At 38.3% G+C, this 16,768-nt stretch overlaps 1 protein-coding gene and 1 long non-coding RNA gene across 3 annotated transcripts in view; one reads left to right on the top strand and one right to left on the bottom strand.

Moving 5' to 3' along the window:
- The window catches only part of LOC126872126 (balbiani ring protein 3), a 32,800-nt gene that overhangs the window by 15,337 nt on the left and 695 nt on the right, over positions 1-16,768 (top strand). The window contains exons 1-8 of one of the 2 annotated variants that reach the window (XM_050631709.1): positions 17-168; positions 4,644-4,783; positions 10,748-11,178; positions 11,834-12,380; positions 13,282-13,525; positions 13,605-13,873; positions 14,031-15,812; positions 16,126-16,583. In XM_050631709.1, coding sequence (XP_050487666.1) covers positions 4,684-4,783; positions 10,748-11,178; positions 11,834-12,380; positions 13,282-13,525; positions 13,605-13,873; positions 14,031-15,812; positions 16,126-16,583 — 3,831 coding nt within the window. In that variant the 5' untranslated portion in view covers positions 17-168; positions 4,644-4,683. Of the gene's footprint in view, positions 1-16; positions 169-4,643; positions 4,784-10,747; positions 11,179-11,833; positions 12,381-13,281; positions 13,526-13,604; positions 13,874-14,030; positions 15,813-16,125; positions 16,584-16,768 lie in introns of those variants that run through there. The other variant, XM_050631708.1, reaches the window with a different exon arrangement.
- LOC126872173 (uncharacterized) lies at positions 4,893-10,741 on the bottom strand. Its single transcript, XR_007691891.1, has 3 exons — positions 8,994-10,741; positions 6,416-6,568; positions 4,893-6,350 (listed from the first exon to the last, which is right to left on the bottom strand). It is a non-coding gene; the product is annotated as an uncharacterized LOC126872173 (long non-coding RNA).

Below are 16,768 nucleotides of genomic sequence, written 5' to 3' on the forward strand. Positions count from 1 at the left end.
CAAACTTATTGAAACTCGGTATGTTTATAAAGAAGGGCTGTAGCTATAAAATGAGCGATCACGCAGAGCCTTAACTCTTTTCGTTCTTGCGATACAGACGAGTGTGCATTACTTATCAGCCGATCATCGTATAAACTATAAGGTGTTTTGATCATGGAAGATTATAAGGTACCGTATATGTATAATATGAGAGGATGAAAAGTATAATAACGTGATAATAAATATCTCTGAAACGTTCACAATAATGACAAAAAAAAATTAATTTATTAAAAGCAATTAAAATCACCCTCTTATTAAGATGAATTTCTCGGAAAGCGTTTTAAGCTAAAAAATTGGCCGCCTGTAAAAAATGGCCACTGTATCTCATTATTGAATTATGAATATTTATGCATATGCAGGAGGTTGAAATTTAAATAACACAGTTATAAAAATATAAATGCAAAAATATACGAACTATCCAAAATATTCATTAATTTAATCAATTCATAATATATCGCAGTATTTTTTTTTATCCTTTTTCAGTGCTCGTAAAAAGTATAAATTTGCATAAACGCTTATAATCTACCTGTTATATGGTTTCTGGTTTGTGGTTCTTATTTGCATTTCCTAAATGAAACAATCGATGTGCATTTAATATCGCGAAGAACATGAAGACGAAGGAAAAGGGAGACGAACACTTCTAAGGGAAGCTTGGAAGTTCTCCCATAGACTTAAATTGAATTTTCATGAAAAATACGAAGTTCCGTATCGTTATTAAAAGTGAGTGGCTCGTTTAAATTTGAGATTAAAGCAAAACACACTGAAGGAAGGATGGGGGATTAATGTAAGAGACTGCCCCAAGATTTGAGAATATTTAACAAAACGTGCGCAAACAAAGTGAAAGACACGTTGAAAGTGGAAAAAAAGCTGGAAGAACAAGTTACTAGAGGCTACTTTGATTTACATATTTCTTAATATCTAATATAATTCTTATCGACGATTATCTGACACTGCAAAGGAAATATATAGCATAACTTTGATCATTTTGAGTATCTGCATTATTTTTAGAGATATGGGAAAATTAGGTTTACAAAAGTGGCAAACGAAAGAGACCATAATATTAGTTGAAGTCAGTGAATCAGTTGAAATTATAAATTCTGGTCCGTTTAAAAAAATGAAAAACTCGAAATTATACGTTATTTTGCATCAGATACGACAAAGAAATAACTCCTTTCTAAACTAAACTTCTTCATTCCAAATTTCTTGCCATTTTATTACATCATCAAAGGTTTAAAAGATCCATGAAACTGTTTAAAATTTTCCACCAAGCATCCTGAGGTTTCGCTCTAACAATTTTACGAGGGAAAATATCGAAGATACCGCGAGGGTCGAGGGAATGAGAAACAGGAAGGGGAAAGCAAATCTCCCCTTTTTTTTTTACCTTTAATCATCTTTTTAGCCCTGTTGGAACGGTGGCCACAATGAAAATATCCGTGTACCAGAGCGGAATGGGTGGGAGGGTGGTGGCGGGCGAAGAAACGTCGCCGACGTCGAAGTTGTAACGAGGAACAAAGGAAGGTGAAAAGAAACGAAAACGTCGCCGACAATTCGTAGATCTCGAAGCTGACTCTGGGGCTCATGAATAACGGAGAGGAACGCATTAGAATATTCTCCGCGGCATAACGAATAAGGAGACATAACTTCCATTGTTATTCTCCCTTTTAAAGAAGGGAATCCCTAAGTTGCACGAGCGCGTCGTTCTCGTCGCTTTGGCCACGCCGCAGATGCAGTTTTCCAAGAGTGCCACTTGCAACCGGTTATAGAATTAAAGATTATTTTCCATCTGCCTATTAACAGCGAGACAAAGATAAAGCGACATCGGGTCGATGTTCTTGAACTGCAAAATTAATTGCAATCCGCGACCGCTGCGCGACGATCGTTCTATTGTTGAATACTGCAGCTATTATCCCATCTTCTTTCTGTTTAGAAAATGTACCGTTACGTTTTATATGATGAAAAAAGAAACTTCTTATATTTTCGTACTCTTCCTTTTAATATTAGTGGAAAATTAGTTTTTGATATACAAGAAAGTATACAAGAGAATTAGTTTGGTACTGATAAGTTATTTGTTCTTTTTTTCTTTGAGAGGAAAAAGGATTTCTTAGTTTCATATTTCTTTTAGTTCCTTTAGTGTCGTTTTATTAAGACACACTTAATGTGGATTTTTTAAGGACAGGCTTAATAATACCGTTATGGAAACGACAGGTCAAACTTTTTTAATCAAGGAAGATGGTAGGAATGAAGACAGACACAATTCATTTAACTTTATAAACGTTCCCAATAATGGCGATAATTTCCCTGATAACAAGAGAAATTACGCTTCTTTTAGTTAATTTATATTATGGGATTCTGCAGTTTAGAGAGACAGACATACCAATAAGGTATTGAACAACTAATATTATCTGCACGACATCTGCTCTGTTTTCAAGAGTTTACTAGCACTTAAATGCATTACAATTCATTAATAGATCTCCTAGAAAATGTTTTATAATATTTTAAGCCTCTAAAAGTACCATCGCACTTATTAGCAATATGATAATCTCAAGCTCATTCATTCAAGACATTAAAGAAACATCTTACAGTGATCATGAAGGGAGAAGTGTAACAATACGCTGTAATAGCACTGTAATATGACACTGCAATATAATAATACAAATATAATACCACTATATATTGGTATTCAAGGAAACGAACAAACAAATAAGGCAGCAAAACTAACAGCTAACACAAGAGAACATAAAAAGTTATCAACTACGTCACATACAATGATACAAGAAACTATTTAAATACTTTCATAAAATAGCATTCCATAGGAACATCAGCTATAAGATGCATGGAAATATATGGAGCAAGCTGATGGAGATACGGGATGGCAAATATTTCCAAACATGATTAATCCAACAATTCAATTGTCAATTAGCAGAATTAGGATCAGCCACCCAGCACTGACTCGTTCGTGTCTACTCAACAAGCATAAACCTCAATGCAAATCTGCAGACAATGCAAACTGATATTGTCTATTAAACATATCATAGTAGAGTGCAGAAACTATGATCATAAGAAAAAAGCCACTAAACTGTCTAATGATACAACGAAATTGTTGAACTTCAGCTGAAAAATGGTGAGATCTACAAAATTCTATCTGAAATTATAGACTGTTAACTGTGCTGCGTTGCTGATTATCTCTGCTATAAGCAACGTTAAACATATATATATACACACACAAGATTTTCGGATTTCCTTCCATAATCACAATGTGAGAAAGCGGAATTTAATAAGATTAGTGTGCTAAAATAAAATCGTCCTTAACACTTGACTCTTTCCTATACGAGTCAAGATACACCTAAATTTCGAACACATTGGCCGATACGAACTTTTTCGTCCCTTTAATTTCGACGAGGAGAGGTATCAAAGAAAAATGAAAAACTGCCCGGTTGTTGCTTTCAATTGGCAGAGCGACTTCCCTCCGGCTTCTAAGAAGAAACTTTTTCCATTACGGATCTATAATCCCGAGCTTTATTGGCCCCGGAAACGGCGAAACGTAACTTTAAGGTACTTTAATAGTAACGGTTCCACGCGGAAAGAGGAAACAGAAAATGTGTTACTCCTTGGATCTTGATTCCGTCACGCGCTCCAACTTTCTCTCCTCGAAATATTTGAAGGTCCGATTAATTATTTTCTCCATCGGCTCTCTGCTTACGATCAGGCAGCTTTCTGACCCCGATAGGAAAATAAATTCGTGTCTAGCCCGTACTTACCTTTCAATTTAATCTCGTTTATTATCATTAATATTATCGAACTATGTAGTCTTTCCCATTTTACCTGGATAAAAGGAGCACAAGGCTCCTCCATTAAAAACTGCTTCAATAACCAATTAAATAAGAAGCTTCAAAAAATCAATATGCATTACTCTGATTATAGGCCATCAGCGGCGGACTTGATGAAATATACATATATAAAACCTGTCATATCGTAGCTCATCAATCGGTTGTATAAATAAACAAAACTGTATGGTTTTTTGAATTGTAGTGTAAATTTTATATGCCTGTCTTCGTCTGTTTTTAATTTATCAACAATTTTTCATGCATTTGCACGAAGCTGGTTATATTTTAGTTTACTAAATGGTAATATAAGTGGCAAAATTTTAAATCGATTAAAATTTTAAATACCTAAACACTCTCTCAGTTCGATAATAATTCTTGAATCCTCGTTAACCACATACAATAATAAAAGCAGTCGGATATTTCACGTTTCGTTCTATTGAAACTCACTGAAACATTGACATGAATAACAAAGAGATGCACCATGCTGAAATTACATATGAATTTCAAATTTCAAATTGAATTTAGATGCATGATATTTTTTTTATCGAGTAGCAATTTTTCAAGCGTAATCAGACCGATAGATACGATTATCCGGGAATAAAATATTCAGGCGCTGGAGATTTGCTAAACGTACGTACGTACGTACGTGCGTACATACATGTATGTATTATGTATGTACAGTCTTTTTATACATCGAGCGATCGCGTAAAATTATCGGACAAACGCATATCACCGGTTTAAAATCGTTTCATTATATTTTTCCTCTCTGGACAATTTCAGATATAGCGAGCCGATTAAAAAATCACTTGATGCGCTGAGGATGCGCCGTGATTTCTGCAACGGTGGGCTTGCCTGCGCCGTTGTGTGGGTGTCATCGACCTGCTGGCTGCTACTATCTTTGTCATCGTCGGTCACAGCAGGTACGTCTACCTTTTTTCTACGTCGTTTATTTTATTTTTGTCCCCCTCCCCCAACCCCTTTTTTCCTTTTTTTTCTTCTATTTTATTTCCAGCGATTTCCCCGCCCTAGCCCCGCGGTTCGTTCGCCTGTAATGATTGGTCCCGAATTATTGAAAGAGCGGCCATTAGCAAACAATAGAGGCCTGTGTAGCTGTGTTCACGTTCGACCAACGAGGCGGTGACGACGTGCACGGGGTGACGCTGTGAAAGAGATAGAAAAAGAATTAAAAAAAGGAAGGCAAACTCTTGAAACGGGCGTGCATCTACATATAATGCTACGCCACAGACGTGATCGGATTTCGAGAGACGTCCTCTCACCGACAGATTCGTCCTTGGTATTGCGAAAAACCACCGGAAAAAGCCAAGCCCATCCTTAGGAGAGGCTTAATCCTCTTTATCCTCCTTCAAACACCTCGTCAACTGGAGATATTTCCGTGTTTTTTGTACACAGGCTCGCGAAACTATTCGAACCCTTGTACACAAACATGATACAATTGTCACGATTAAATTGAATTATAGAAGTTGTCGGATATTTCTTGCAAGCATATCGTAAAAATCGTGAAATTATTTTAAACAGTCAATTATCCACTATTTCAACAGACCTCGATATTCAATGGGGCTAGCTTTAGCGTTAATTACATGTTTGATGCTTTGTGACTTATGACTTGTGTATACATTTCCAGATTGATCTCTTTTACCAATATAATCGCGACAATCGCGTCTCGTCACAGCGCTAATGAAATTTCAAAATATTTTGCATAACGCAAATGATACTATCGTAAGCCAGTGTATTTTATTTATTCATGATAGAGGGCACAAACAATAATATTGTAAGATTGATAAAGGTAGAAATACTCGTAATGTATGACGATTCATGGACGTATTCATTTCAAAATTGTCGAGGATATTTTAGTATTCACGTTACCAACGCTCTCTCTAAAGTAACGTTGCATCTAAAATCCTGCTTCATATTTCATCGAACAACGTCCTGACTCGGATAAAAGATTCAACCGTCGCGCGCGTCGTGTCGTAAGATACTTCTTGTATTTTTTAAAGACGAACGGAATGTTTGTCCAACAAAATATTAATCAATGCTACACGATCCAAATAGTATATTCGATAACATAAATTGTAACTAAAAAAACGTTAGGTTACCAGAAGTTTGATTCTTAATACTTTAAGAGTGCGTTAAATCACTTTAAAACTGACTTGTCGGATGCTACTAAGCTATAAAAATCGACGACGTTAAGGTACCTATATTAATACTATATAGATCTCGACGAAACACGAGAGAGATCCCCTAATCGATGAGTTAATTATTTGTCGACGATTATACATCGGTAAGCCACGGTACGTCCTCCAGGCAAATGAACGATGTCACTTAACGAGACGTTAATTAGCAGGTGAAATTGCTAGTGGACAGTGGACGTTGAACGGTGGTGAAGACTTCGATCGATTCGCAATGTGTTACAACAGGATATCGGTTTCTCGTCTCGATAAATATCAGGCCGGTGAAACGATTTGCATACTACAACAAATAACAAATTGAATCTCTCGCACCGTTAAAGTGCATTCTACTCTGCATTCCTCCACCTCGTCGCTTGTGTCCGCCTTTGCGTCTTTCCTTTCTTATGAACACGCTTCCTCTTCGCTGATCAGAATGCGTTTCTTCATTTCCTCTGCCTCTTTGACATTCTTGCCGATCCCTTCCTTGTTTCTTCATCGTTTACGCGTCCACAGAGATTCCTGAGATATTTTTGTTCCCCATTGAATTCTATACTATATATATAACCGTAATAGCATGTAAAAACGAGCACGACGTGATTCCTTGTAAGAAAATAAGGAAAAAATATGGAACAACATTTTTACATTCTCGGCTTAGTTTTCGAAAAAAATCGAATTTGAGAATTTATCAAGTATAATTAAACACGGCTAAATCCGGATTGAACAGTAGTAGATAATCGATAAGAGGTCATTCTATTTGTGAAAATAAGTCGAAAATATGAAATAACAATTTTTTCTTCGAAGGCTTCATTTTCAAGAAAATAAAGTTTCAACATATTTCATTAAGAATCGGCCCAGCACACGCGTATAATTAATTTTCAAATTTCTTTCTTTCGGACACACGTAGTGTTACGACCGTTCGCGGAGAGACGCGGTCGCTAGAAAAACGCGTCAGCGAGAGGCGTAAATTCTCGCTACGATTATGTTAATCGACGCCGCGAAATAGTCGTTCCCCTGTTTCGGTTAAGATAACAGAGGTGGTTGAATAAATGTAACACTGTATTAACAGGTTAACATAAAATAATATATTTTGTAATAATATGATGAATATGTTACAGAAAGTTGACTCGACTTTACGATATCTCTAGATAAATTCGTTTGTTCGTCAGATTTGTCGATGTGTCACGTTTGACTCGTCAGAAGGAACTGATCCCTTTCGATTATTCCTTTGTCTCATTTGGAAGACGACCCCCACTATGCTCGAGTCACGCCACCGCTCGCGCCTATGATCACGTATGCCCCTTCTTGTGTGAAAAACGTAACGGTCAAAAATCGACGTTTCTAGAACTCGCTGCTTGGCGACAACTATGCTCTCGTCGATACATTGTATATGATCCGGCGGGCAGATAAGACGACCTGCCTGCGACACTGTAGGACCGTGAACGACGGTTAGAAGATACAGCCTGTGGTAAGCCTCGTGGCGTAACACGTAGGATGACCTCCTGTCGATATTTACTTCTATCCAGTCCGGAATTAATCATGCTCAAGTGTATTCGATAAATTTATAAACCCGATTTTCTCGGAAATTAAGCCGAGAGCGACCTAATTTTATTTTGTGCTTTTTTATTATTTTTCCATAAGGAATCACGTCGTATCAGCATTTATATGTTATTCGGCTGAGTCGTATGTATAGTATAATACAAAGGTTGGATGAGTGAATTCATTGAGAATGAAATGAAGTAGGGTTTATTTGTGAATTTTGCATGAATGGATAATTAATTCTTGTGATAAAGAGAATTTCATTCGGGAAAATAGAACCATGTGGGTAGAAAATGGTAATTTAAAAATTTGATGATGTGCGATGTGCTACTCTGTGGTGAAAGAAGTCAATGACACATGCACTACCGTTCATGGTTATACGAACGACTTCAGAAGTCGATGTACACTGCTTGTGCATTAAATAATTTACGTATATTTTAAATTTAATTTAATCTAATTTCGAAATCTAATTTCTTAATTTAAGATATGTGCTTTTAAAGTTTGAGCTGGAAAATATGGTCCCTTAAATATCTTGAAGACTATGAAAGGGAGATGAATTTTGTAAGTAGAACAATTTTGTGTTTTTGTACGGCAAAATACGTCTGTCTAAACAAATTAGAAAGAAAAATGGATTTATTAATAAATAAGTATAAATCAATAAATTAAATCGATGTAGTATAGAATGGAGAAATACCGAATTGAAAATTGATCTGTTACAGTTTTCTAAAATGATCTAAATTGTACAACGCGGAATTCGATCGTCAGAATGTTGTAATAGGGAAACTAGTTCGTTGCGATGAGGATTAACGAAATGATTATAATAGAGCGTAAAAAAAGAGGACGATGGTCAACGAACCGGAAATTCGGGTAATCGGATGTGCCGTAGATTTCACTAGACTTTTATGAAATCTTTAACGGCGTGAAAATGTGGTATGTGGTATATAGAGAGTCAAAGTAAAAAGTCGATTGGCATGCAGCGCATGTATTTTTCTATCCCATATGCTCGACGAGTGTAATCGTGCGTATACTTTCCCTGTATGGCTTCTATAAATCGTTTTACTTAACCAGATTTCTCATCTTTGAACTAAACAATGAAATAGATACTGAGTCATAAAAGTGACTCACGAACGATCGATGACTTCATACTTCGAGGTTTTTTAGAATAGATATTATAATGAAGTTTAATAAAATCACGATCTAGTGCAATTAAAATTAATATTTTAACAAATTACCAGACACCGAATGAGTCTGGTATTGATATTGATACGAGCATGATATCTCTCTAAATCATAATTATTTTATAGTTACAATTGATCGGATTTTCTACCAACTTTAGACTTATCGATAAAAAAAAGTTCTCTACATATATCTCGTATTACAAAATGCTTTAAAACTCTTTGAAACTCACTTCCAACTGTTGCTGGTTGTTCCAACGTAAACCAGCCTCAACAGCCCCAGGGTAACATTTTCGGAAGCAAACTTTTCAAACTATCTGATCTTTTTCCCACTCTTCGAAAGATTTAACAACCATCGACTTAGCCAATACGGCTCCCAAGACGTTCCCAGCTATCTGCAAAAAGGATCCGTGGAAGCACGTTCGACGTGTATACGCAAGTTCTTGGTCGAGTTAACGAGAAAAAGGGTCGCGTGACCGGAGGCACTTGCTGTTAATCGAGCAGTCGTCTCCGTTGCATTCGAATCCCGTGGCCATTCTACACTCTGTTCCTTTTTGTCTGTCCAGTGGTTCGGCCTACGGCTTGCTATGAAGTTTGTAGTCGCCGAATTGGAACCACTCGAAACTTTCAATGTTTTTCACTCATTTGGTATAATTGAGAGTCGTGTGCGAACTTTAATAGCAAAGTTTAATTGTTAACTACTACGGTATTATACGCGTACGCTCGTGAAAATATTTGAACACATACTGTAGAAAACTTTCATACACATGCTATATATTGAATTTTATTAAGTTTAATTTGATTACAGATAATCCCACTGAACATCGAAACTTATTAATATATACGGATATAATGGATAATTGAGTGTCTAAAATATATTATTGCAATGTTTTTTAATACGTAATTTAAAGTGATATCTTGATGGATAAAGAGATAGCAAGTGTTGTTTCTAATTACTATATGAGTCATCGTTAATTTGCACACTTTCGTAAAATTCACGTACTATTGTTACAATACCAAATCAGCTAAGTGTCATATTCTTATACGTACGTATATACTTATGACCACATATACTCATATACTTATGATATTAGTGAGTGTATCTGTACGTAGCCCTAATTCGATAGTCAGGTACGTGCCTGTGAGCGAAGCACAGAACTGGAAGCTACTGGAAGTCGATGGAAACGTGTTCGTAGCACGTTAGGCGAGTAGTAAGTGTGGCAGTAGGATGTGAGAAACCGTTAGCTCGACTCCGGCTATTTTTATTATTATTATCGTCGCGCTGCACTTCAACGCTGGTGCTTGAGAACGAAAGCGGCGCTGTTCCGCGAGATCCATACGCGAGCTGTCCGTGAGATCGCCTCGATGTTCTGACCTATAAAACTGGCTCCGTTCTTCGCGTGGTACAACGATGATGATAATGATGATGATTCCGTTGCTAAGATCCGCCGAATGTTCGTTCCGTTACGCTCGAATAAATTTGTGTCGAGGTGTGCCGTTTTTTACGCCGTTTCGAAGACATTCCGGGCCGAGGAAATATTTTTCTTTCCTTCATAATCTCTTCCGCGTATTAATCGAAAGAGGCGGCGGAGTTTGAAGGAGAAGGAGAATATTGAGTCCGCCGAAATTGACTCCTCCCAAGAGTCAATTTTTAATGTAAATTTTGACATAGAAAGATTCTTAGATCACTGCTTAAAATGAACTTAAGGAGGCTCTAATAGAATGTAGAAATATGTTATTTCCAAATACCTGAATTATCTACGAATGGACTAACTTTTTCAGGACCCAATTTCTTCAGTCTGTGAGAAAAAATATATACAAAAAATAAAGATATGACGACCAAATCTCTAGCACTTCTACTATCACAGTTAATATAATAATTGAGACGAAATGATTATACTTTAATCATAAACTACATATACTTTGACATTTATATTAGGAAATATATCATATTTGACACAAAGTACACATATTGCTTGTATTACAGAGCCATCGTTGAAAGCAATAGGTCGATGCCCAGCCTTCGAGGAGCAGAACGTGTGTCCCGCAAGGGCGCCAAATTGCGAGAATGACTTCCAGTGTCAGGCGTCGGGGGAACGTTGCTGCAAGACAGCTTGTGGCACGAAATGCGTCATCGGCGAGCTGACAGGATGTGAACAGCTGGCGCAGGCAGCCGTGAGAAGATCGCGCGCCCTTGGTCCACGTGGACCGTCGCAATTTATACCAAAGTGCAATAACGAGACCGGCGAGTTCGAGAGGATACAATGTGATCCGCGAGAGAAAAACTGCTGGTGCGTGGACGAAATCGGTGCCGAAGTTCCAGGTACTAGGGGATCCTCCAAGGATGTGATCGATTGCGACAATCCCCGCGAATGTCCCGCACATAGCTGTCGAATGCTTTGTCCACTAGGCTTTGAGGTAAATTTTCAAATATATCTTGAAATATCAGTTAAGAAATACGATAAATAAGATTTTTTTGATCTTCAAATAAAACAAAAGATCTAAAAATCTAGAAATATAATGCTCCCATGTATCTGATCTTCTTTTAATTGGCTACATTTTCGGTTAAGATGTGTGTGGTATAACGGAGTTCTTTAATTACAGTTCTTTAACAAAAATAAGCACGTATTCTTATTCTAAAAAAACTGGCGTAATTGAACTTCGAGAAATTAAATTTAAGAAATAATTGCTAATTACCAACGATATATAAGTAAAGAACATGAAGCATGTATAATTATCTCTAATAACTGCATTACGGATGTTCATATATTTATGAGTTCAAAGGTGCAGAAATATACAGATGAATACATATAATATACACAAATAACAATTCACTGTAAAAAGAACAAATTCCTCTTTAGGTTCCATTTGTCCACTTATAAAGTTGCATAAACATCCTTAATTGCATACACATCCTTCACCTACTTTATAACCAACGATATAGAACCAAGAGAAGAAAATACCAAAATAATCCCTTCCTACACAAGTACCCATAAGACCTCTTACGAGAAGCAAAATCTCGACTTTATGCAATACTCCGTAGCAGCTGCTGACTAGTTATTTCCACTCGCAGATCGAGCCGAAAACTGGCTGCGCTAAATGCGAGTGTCGGGATCCTTGCCGCGGGGTCGCCTGTCCGGGGACCAGTCAAACGTGCGAGTTGATTGATGTAACATGCGCCCGTCCACCGTGTCCGCCAATTCCCAGCTGCCGCAAAGCGAAGTCACTGTCGACGATTTGCCCAGCCGGTGAACCGCTGCAAATCACGGACTCGCCGAGACCATTCCTCTGCGGCGACTCGCCAGGGAAACCAACCTGCCCGCCGATGTATAGCTGCCTGGTGGAACCGAAACAGGAATACGGAGTCTGTTGTCCATCCAACATTAATCTAAAGAGACCAGGAACGTGTCCATTGGAGGAGCCAGCTATTTGTGGCAATTCCTGTCAGCATGACTTAGAGTGTCCAGGTCCTCAGAAATGTTGCAAGAGCGAGAAGTGTGGAGGAGGAGTTTGCTCTGTTCCACAGGGGCTCAGTGCTTGCCACAGAGACCGTGTGCTGGCGGAGATGCTGAGTATTTCTGAGAGGCAGGGCCGTGGATATGTTCCTCAGTGCACGGAAGGTGAGGATCTAAGGATGAATAGGAATCTTTGATTAAGTCGAATAGTTAGGTTTGGCTTAGTTATTAAAGAGAGTCTGTTTGGTGAAAGATAACACTCTACGATAGAATCATATTTGTTTGGATCTGCTGGCGGATAAGTAAACAGTTTATGCACATAGACAAACAGTTTGTATGTATAATAATAATATACTGATTGCACCAGTGTCAACTATTGCTGGTTCAGATAATAAGTTTACATTCCTAGTTAGATAAATATGTAGCGGCACACGAGTCAGAGGACGATGCGAATCGAAAACAACTCATGTTGTTGTTTTGCCTTGAGACATTGACACCGTCTTGACGTACCAAACGTAGCGATAAACAAACTCCAGGCAAAATAATTGCCGCTACGTGCAACCGTCAACCGAAGTTGAATTTAAACTTTCATCGTTAAGAGAATCAGTCTTTCTTTAGATCAGTTATTAGTTAGTGAGTATCGAGCAATCTTAGAGCGAATATCATCGAGCGAACGTACTCATTACCGTGTATACGCATAACGAGCGATACTTAGCGAACGACGATCAACTCTGTACTACAAATAGTTTTAAATATATTTGACTACAGCAAATATCCACTGGTCTCATCAATAGATATACCAACACGTCTAATCATCCTCCACAAATATGTTTGTAATTGAAATGGGATTCTATTGTACTATACGTTTGAGAATTTTTGGGAAATCAATTGTATCATAACATTTTTAATTTGTCGATATGCTTTGGGAGTTAAAAATATATTAAATGTAAGAATTTGGGTATCCTTTTTGAATTATTTTAACAGCATCGATTATGAAGATCGTAAATAACTATGTTTTTATAATCATTTGATAGAATAAACATTATTAATATTTTCAAACTTGTAGATGGAGGATACGAAGGTAGACAGTGCTCGAGGAACGGTCTGGTTTGCTGGTGCGTGGATAATAACGGTCGAAAAATATCCGGAACCATGGGACCAGCAGATAAAGTCGATTGCAAATCAATAACAAAGGGAAGATCGCTTCCGGCGTCTTGTGTTTCCCAACAGTGCGCTCAAGTTTGTCAATATGGATTTAAAACCGATGCTTCCGGTTGTCCAACTTGCGAATGCGATAATCCTTGTGAAGGGTAAGTGTACAATTACATTCACTTAGATATAGTACATTTCATAACAACATCTTATGCTTCTAACTGTTTTCTTCCTCAGTTTTCCGTGTCCGGTTGGAGAACAATGCGTTCTGCATCGTGAAGACGGTTGCCCAGACTTTCTCTGTCCAACCAGACCAGAGTGTAAACCGAAGAAATCTTATCAGAGTCCTTGTGTCTATGGAACTCCCCTTATCGATAACGAACGGAACGCTGTAACCTGTTCTGAGAACGAAACTTGTCCACAAGGCTACAAATGCACCGTTGTACCGGAAGCTGGACAATCGGTGTGCTGCATGACGTCAGCCAATTCCACAAAACCACAAACCAGTAAGATGTCCACTAAAACTTAAAAGAAATCTAAATCATTGGCATACTGATATTTTTACGTTGAACGTTCCTACGAATACTATTTTTTAATAACTAAAATTAATACCTCTCGGCTTCAATTCTACTTGTGTAAAATAATGTTATTAAATTATTCCAGTGTGTGAATACTTGAGGGAATTCAACGACCGCATGGAAGGAACCAGGGAAGATATGTCTTTAGCGATTCCACCACCACAATGTGAGAAAGATGGTAGCTACAAACCGTTACAATGTCACAATGGTACCTGTTCCTGCGTAAACGACCGCGGAGTTGTTCTAAAAAGCGGCGTGAATCGTAGCACTGATTGTAAAGAGATAAACGACCTTCTCAAACTCTGTGGATCTTTCTCCTGCAATTTAAGGTGCCCTTACGGCTATGAAGTAGATGCAACTGGTTGTCAGCAATGTCGTTGTCACGATCCTTGTAAAGATGTTTCATGTGGACCACATGAGACCTGTACGATGGTCGACGTGAATTGTGGATCAGGACAGCACTGTCCAGCTGTTCCAGCTTGTCTGGCTATGAAACCAGGGCAGTGCCCGTATCTGGTACCAAGTTCATCGAGTTGCGAACTACAATGTAGTAATGATCAAGAATGTTCTGCCACGCAGAAGTGCTGTTCTACAGGTTGTGGGACGCAGTGTGTAGCTCCTGTGATGGCCACAGCTTGCCAACACGCACGTGCAGTGGCAGAACATGCGGCCAGAGAGTCAGGGGAACCAGCCAGAAGGATTTATATCCCGAGATGCGATGCTAGTGGAGCATTCGAGCCGGTTCAGTGTCACAATAGAATGTGCTGGTGCGTGGACAAGGAGGGCAGAGAGGCTGCAGGCACTCGTGTTCTCGAGGGAGTGGTACCAAAGTGTAACACGCCGCTCAGATGTCCAGAGATCGATTGCAAGCTTGATTGTGCCGATGGATTCGAACTAGATCCTGATAGTGGTTGTCCAATGTGTTCCTGTCGAGATCCCTGCAAGAGCGTGACTTGTCGGGGAGAAAACGAGGCTTGTAGAATGGTCGAAGTAGCCTGTAGCGTACCACCGTGTCCGCCTGTACCAGTCTGTTTGCCTAAGAAAGATAATCCTTGTCCAAATGGGTCTCCTTTACTAGATCAAAATGGTTCCCCAGCAATTTGCGGACCACATGGTCAACATTGTCCATCCACACACAAATGTGAACTGTCTCCTCTGGATGAATACGCTGTATGCTGTCCCAAACCTCGCGAAGTTTGTTTTGAACCACCACGAAAAGTACCCTGTAATTTAGGAATGGGTTTAAATGAAACTGAGAGATGGTACTTTGACCCAGAACATAACGAATGTAGAAGGAAATTCGAGTGTACTCTGGGTCACAATGATTTCTCCAGTCGCTTAGTATGCGATACCGTGTGCCCTGTATTATCACAATGTGAAAGACTTAGAGAGAAGAACTTGAAAACGTCTCAAAGGCTGAAGCAACCAACTTTCTTGCCCAGATGTGACCCGGAAAATGGCATGTGGGAGTCTATACAGTGTTTGGAGCATGTTGGTGTTTGCTGGTGTGTCAACAGAAAGGGTCAACCTGTGAAAGGTTCGCTTACCAGAGGAGCAGAGCCCAAGTGTAACTTTAGGCAAGCAAGACGGGGAGGCAGAGGGCCGGCAGTTCAAGAAATCGACCGTGAAATTCAAGCGTTCATGGAGAACGCTCTAATTAACTTAGAAACTGACGAGAAGCAAATCGGGATGGTGTTAGGCACAAGATGTCAGGCGATGAAGGATAAAGGCCACGTCCCGGCAATTTGCGATCGTCAGGGCAGGTTCGAGCCGACGCAGTGTGCTGGGGACACATGCTGGTGTGTCGACGAGGCAGGCAATCAACTCATTGGCTCAGAACCGTTCCTGAAAGGAACGAATATTTGCTGTAAGATACGATATCTTTCATATATTTGTATTGAGTCATTTTGTCAATTTCAGGTAGAGTCAGTTTGTGATAGTCGATCATTGAGAACTAAAACTTGGTTTAACATGTATAATACAAATATTATTTATCTAATATGTAGAGTATGGATGTTTATGCAAATTTATATTTTTTAACGAATGCAATTAAAAAAAGATTTTAATATGTCATAAATGCATACAAAATAACAGTGTAATAATATATATATATATAATTCGATAATATAAATAATATACATTGAAATAAATATCTGATAAATTTTTGTAAATTTCTTTAGTGCCAACTCCAGTAGAAGCAGTCGAAGTAACTCTACGTTTCCCCGGTCGATTCCTCGGCGCTGACGAGGCTATACTGACCAGACAAGCAGAGGATCTACTACATGATCTAGGCGCCAGAATAAAGAACGACGTGCGAGTAGAAATCAATCAAGACTCAGCCATACTTAGTTTCGAAGTAATAGGACCGAACAAAGTAGACATAGCATTCCATCTGGAAGAATTAACCAGAATACAGAAATTATCCATGTTGGGATCATTCGCGGACGCAACCACTTCTCGTTTCACACACAGATCTCCTCCAATAGCTATGCAGAGTAGAATTGTAGCATTAGAACAACGAGAAATCCTCACAGAAGTGGAAACGCCCGTTTATCAAACTGCTACCTTGGTTTTGGCTGCTGGAAGCGCTTTTATAATTAGCAGTTTGCTGATTTTATTGATGTTATACCGTAAAAAGGTACACTCTCAATTTTATTTAAATAAGTAGTTGTAATTTTCTATTATTATTTATCATTTTTTTAAAAAGCAGATATCTAATAATTCCATAATGATGAATTTTTTCTTAAAGAATAACAGATTTAAATAATAGTTAGCAATAAAAAATTATTATGTAATTAGTTACTAATTCAGTATATTTAATAG

Source organism: Bombus huntii, chromosome 12 (genome assembly GCF_024542735.1).
Source record: "Bombus huntii isolate Logan2020A chromosome 12, iyBomHunt1.1, whole genome shotgun sequence".
NCBI lineage: Eukaryota > Metazoa > Arthropoda > Insecta > Hymenoptera > Apidae > Bombus > Bombus huntii.